Source organism: Opisthorchis viverrini, assembly GCF_000715545.1.
Source record: "Opisthorchis viverrini unplaced genomic scaffold opera_v5_352, whole genome shotgun sequence".
NCBI lineage: Eukaryota > Metazoa > Platyhelminthes > Trematoda > Opisthorchiida > Opisthorchiidae > Opisthorchis > Opisthorchis viverrini.
The window spans coordinates 7427-8860 of NW_008752008.1; the positions used below are offsets into that span (position 1 = coordinate 7427).

General features: G+C 44.4%; 2 protein-coding genes across 2 annotated transcripts in view; both read right to left on the reverse strand.

Annotated features, from left to right (window-relative positions):
- Positions 1-262: 262 nt before the first annotated feature.
- Positions 263-637, reverse strand: T265_15100 (hypothetical protein; the record flags this gene model as incomplete). The annotated part of the gene is made up of 1 exon (XM_009176598.1): positions 263-637. A coding segment is annotated over one exon (375 nt), but the record flags the coding sequence as incomplete, so codon positions are not given.
- A 24-nt stretch (positions 638-661) lies between these two features.
- T265_10262 (hypothetical protein) overlaps positions 662-1434 on the reverse strand; it is a gene marked incomplete at both ends in the record, with an annotated part of 22140 nt that continues 21367 nt past the window's right edge. Inside the window, one exon of the mRNA XM_009176582.1 lies at positions 662-725. Within this exon, the coding sequence (XP_009174846.1) occupies positions 662-725 (64 nt within the window). The remainder of the gene's footprint in view (positions 726-1434) is intronic.

The window sequence follows — 1434 nt, forward strand, 5'->3', positions numbered from 1 at the left end:
AGCTCATACACCAAATAAATAAGACTTAACTTCATTGTTCCTGAGTTTCAGTTATTTTGTGCAACGGTTATAACCATTGGAACTTATGATAGTTCCAAAATCTCGGCAATGATAAAGCTCGGGCATGAACACCACTTTTAATTTAGCCCAACAAACACCTTTCAACAAATATGGTAGACACATGCTACACCGATTTCATCGAATTTAGAACGGATTTCCATGGCAATTTATTCATGCGGGTAATTAGAAACTATCACTAACTCCGCTTGTGGCGATTACCATGACTGTCCGAATCTGAGGTTGAATATTCATAACTTTCCGAACTGCTGGAGGAAGACTGCGTGCTATGGTCCTCTTCGCCTCTGTCTGATTCACTAAAATAGTCTTCAGAATCCGTTTCTGCATGAAAATAACCGTTTTCTTTCATTGTGTTTGCTTCTGATAACAAAGGGAGAAACTCTCTAACGACCTGATTTCCTGGTTCCACTTCCATCAACTGTTTACATAAAACGAGTGCTTGTCCGAAATCCTGCCCCATAACACAGTTCAAAAATTCCATGAATAGATCCAGATTGGATTCAGGAGTCATGTCTCCATGTGCCGAGGCTTCATAGTCACGTGTATAAGGATACGTCATTTATGTGTGAAGGAAAATGTAGTGCTATTCAGTGCGCGTCATTTTCAAAGCCTGGCAACCATTTTCGAATCGGAGCGTGTATTGTAACCTTGAAATTAGAATAGCATCGAGAGCGATGAAACCCGATTCCGTAGGATCATGCCGCTGCAAAAGGTAAATCTTATCTAGCCATTGAGATGATCGTGACAGAACCACAAATTTCTTTCACTCTTAGCTCCTTTGTATGTGGTGGTCAACCCGCTTTGATTCTTAGTACCAAGACATGGAGATTCATCCCGTATTCAACCCACAATGTGAGCATTTTGCCTGCCCTTCTCAGTACGCTCAAGAAGCACCTGTTGCTATCCAGAAGGCGCTTTGATCATACATTCTCATTGGCCTAGACCCCCTGGGATGGATGTTCCTTGCCATCCGAGAGTACTTAGTTGGACGTCCCCTGTTGGGTTTCTGATTTCCCTCAGCACTAGACCCACACCAAACTACTCGCTAGCTTCTAGCCTCACGCACCTCCAAGAACTTGAGCCATCCATCGCTTCTACAAATGGGCCACTTGCCTTTCCACCCGTAAAACCTGTGAATGTCTCCATCATGCCGGAAGTGCTCTTTTCTGGTTCTGAAGTGATTGATGAGACGCGTCTCTTAAGAGCAATGTTCACATCAGTCACTGACAGCACTCTCTGTTGTTACAGACTCCTCAACCTACTGTCTCTTCATGTTCCACATCGGCGAAAAGGTGTCTCCGGACCCAAAGCCTTGTCCAACTTTGCTCCGCCCTCCCCCCAACTGCACGATCGGCA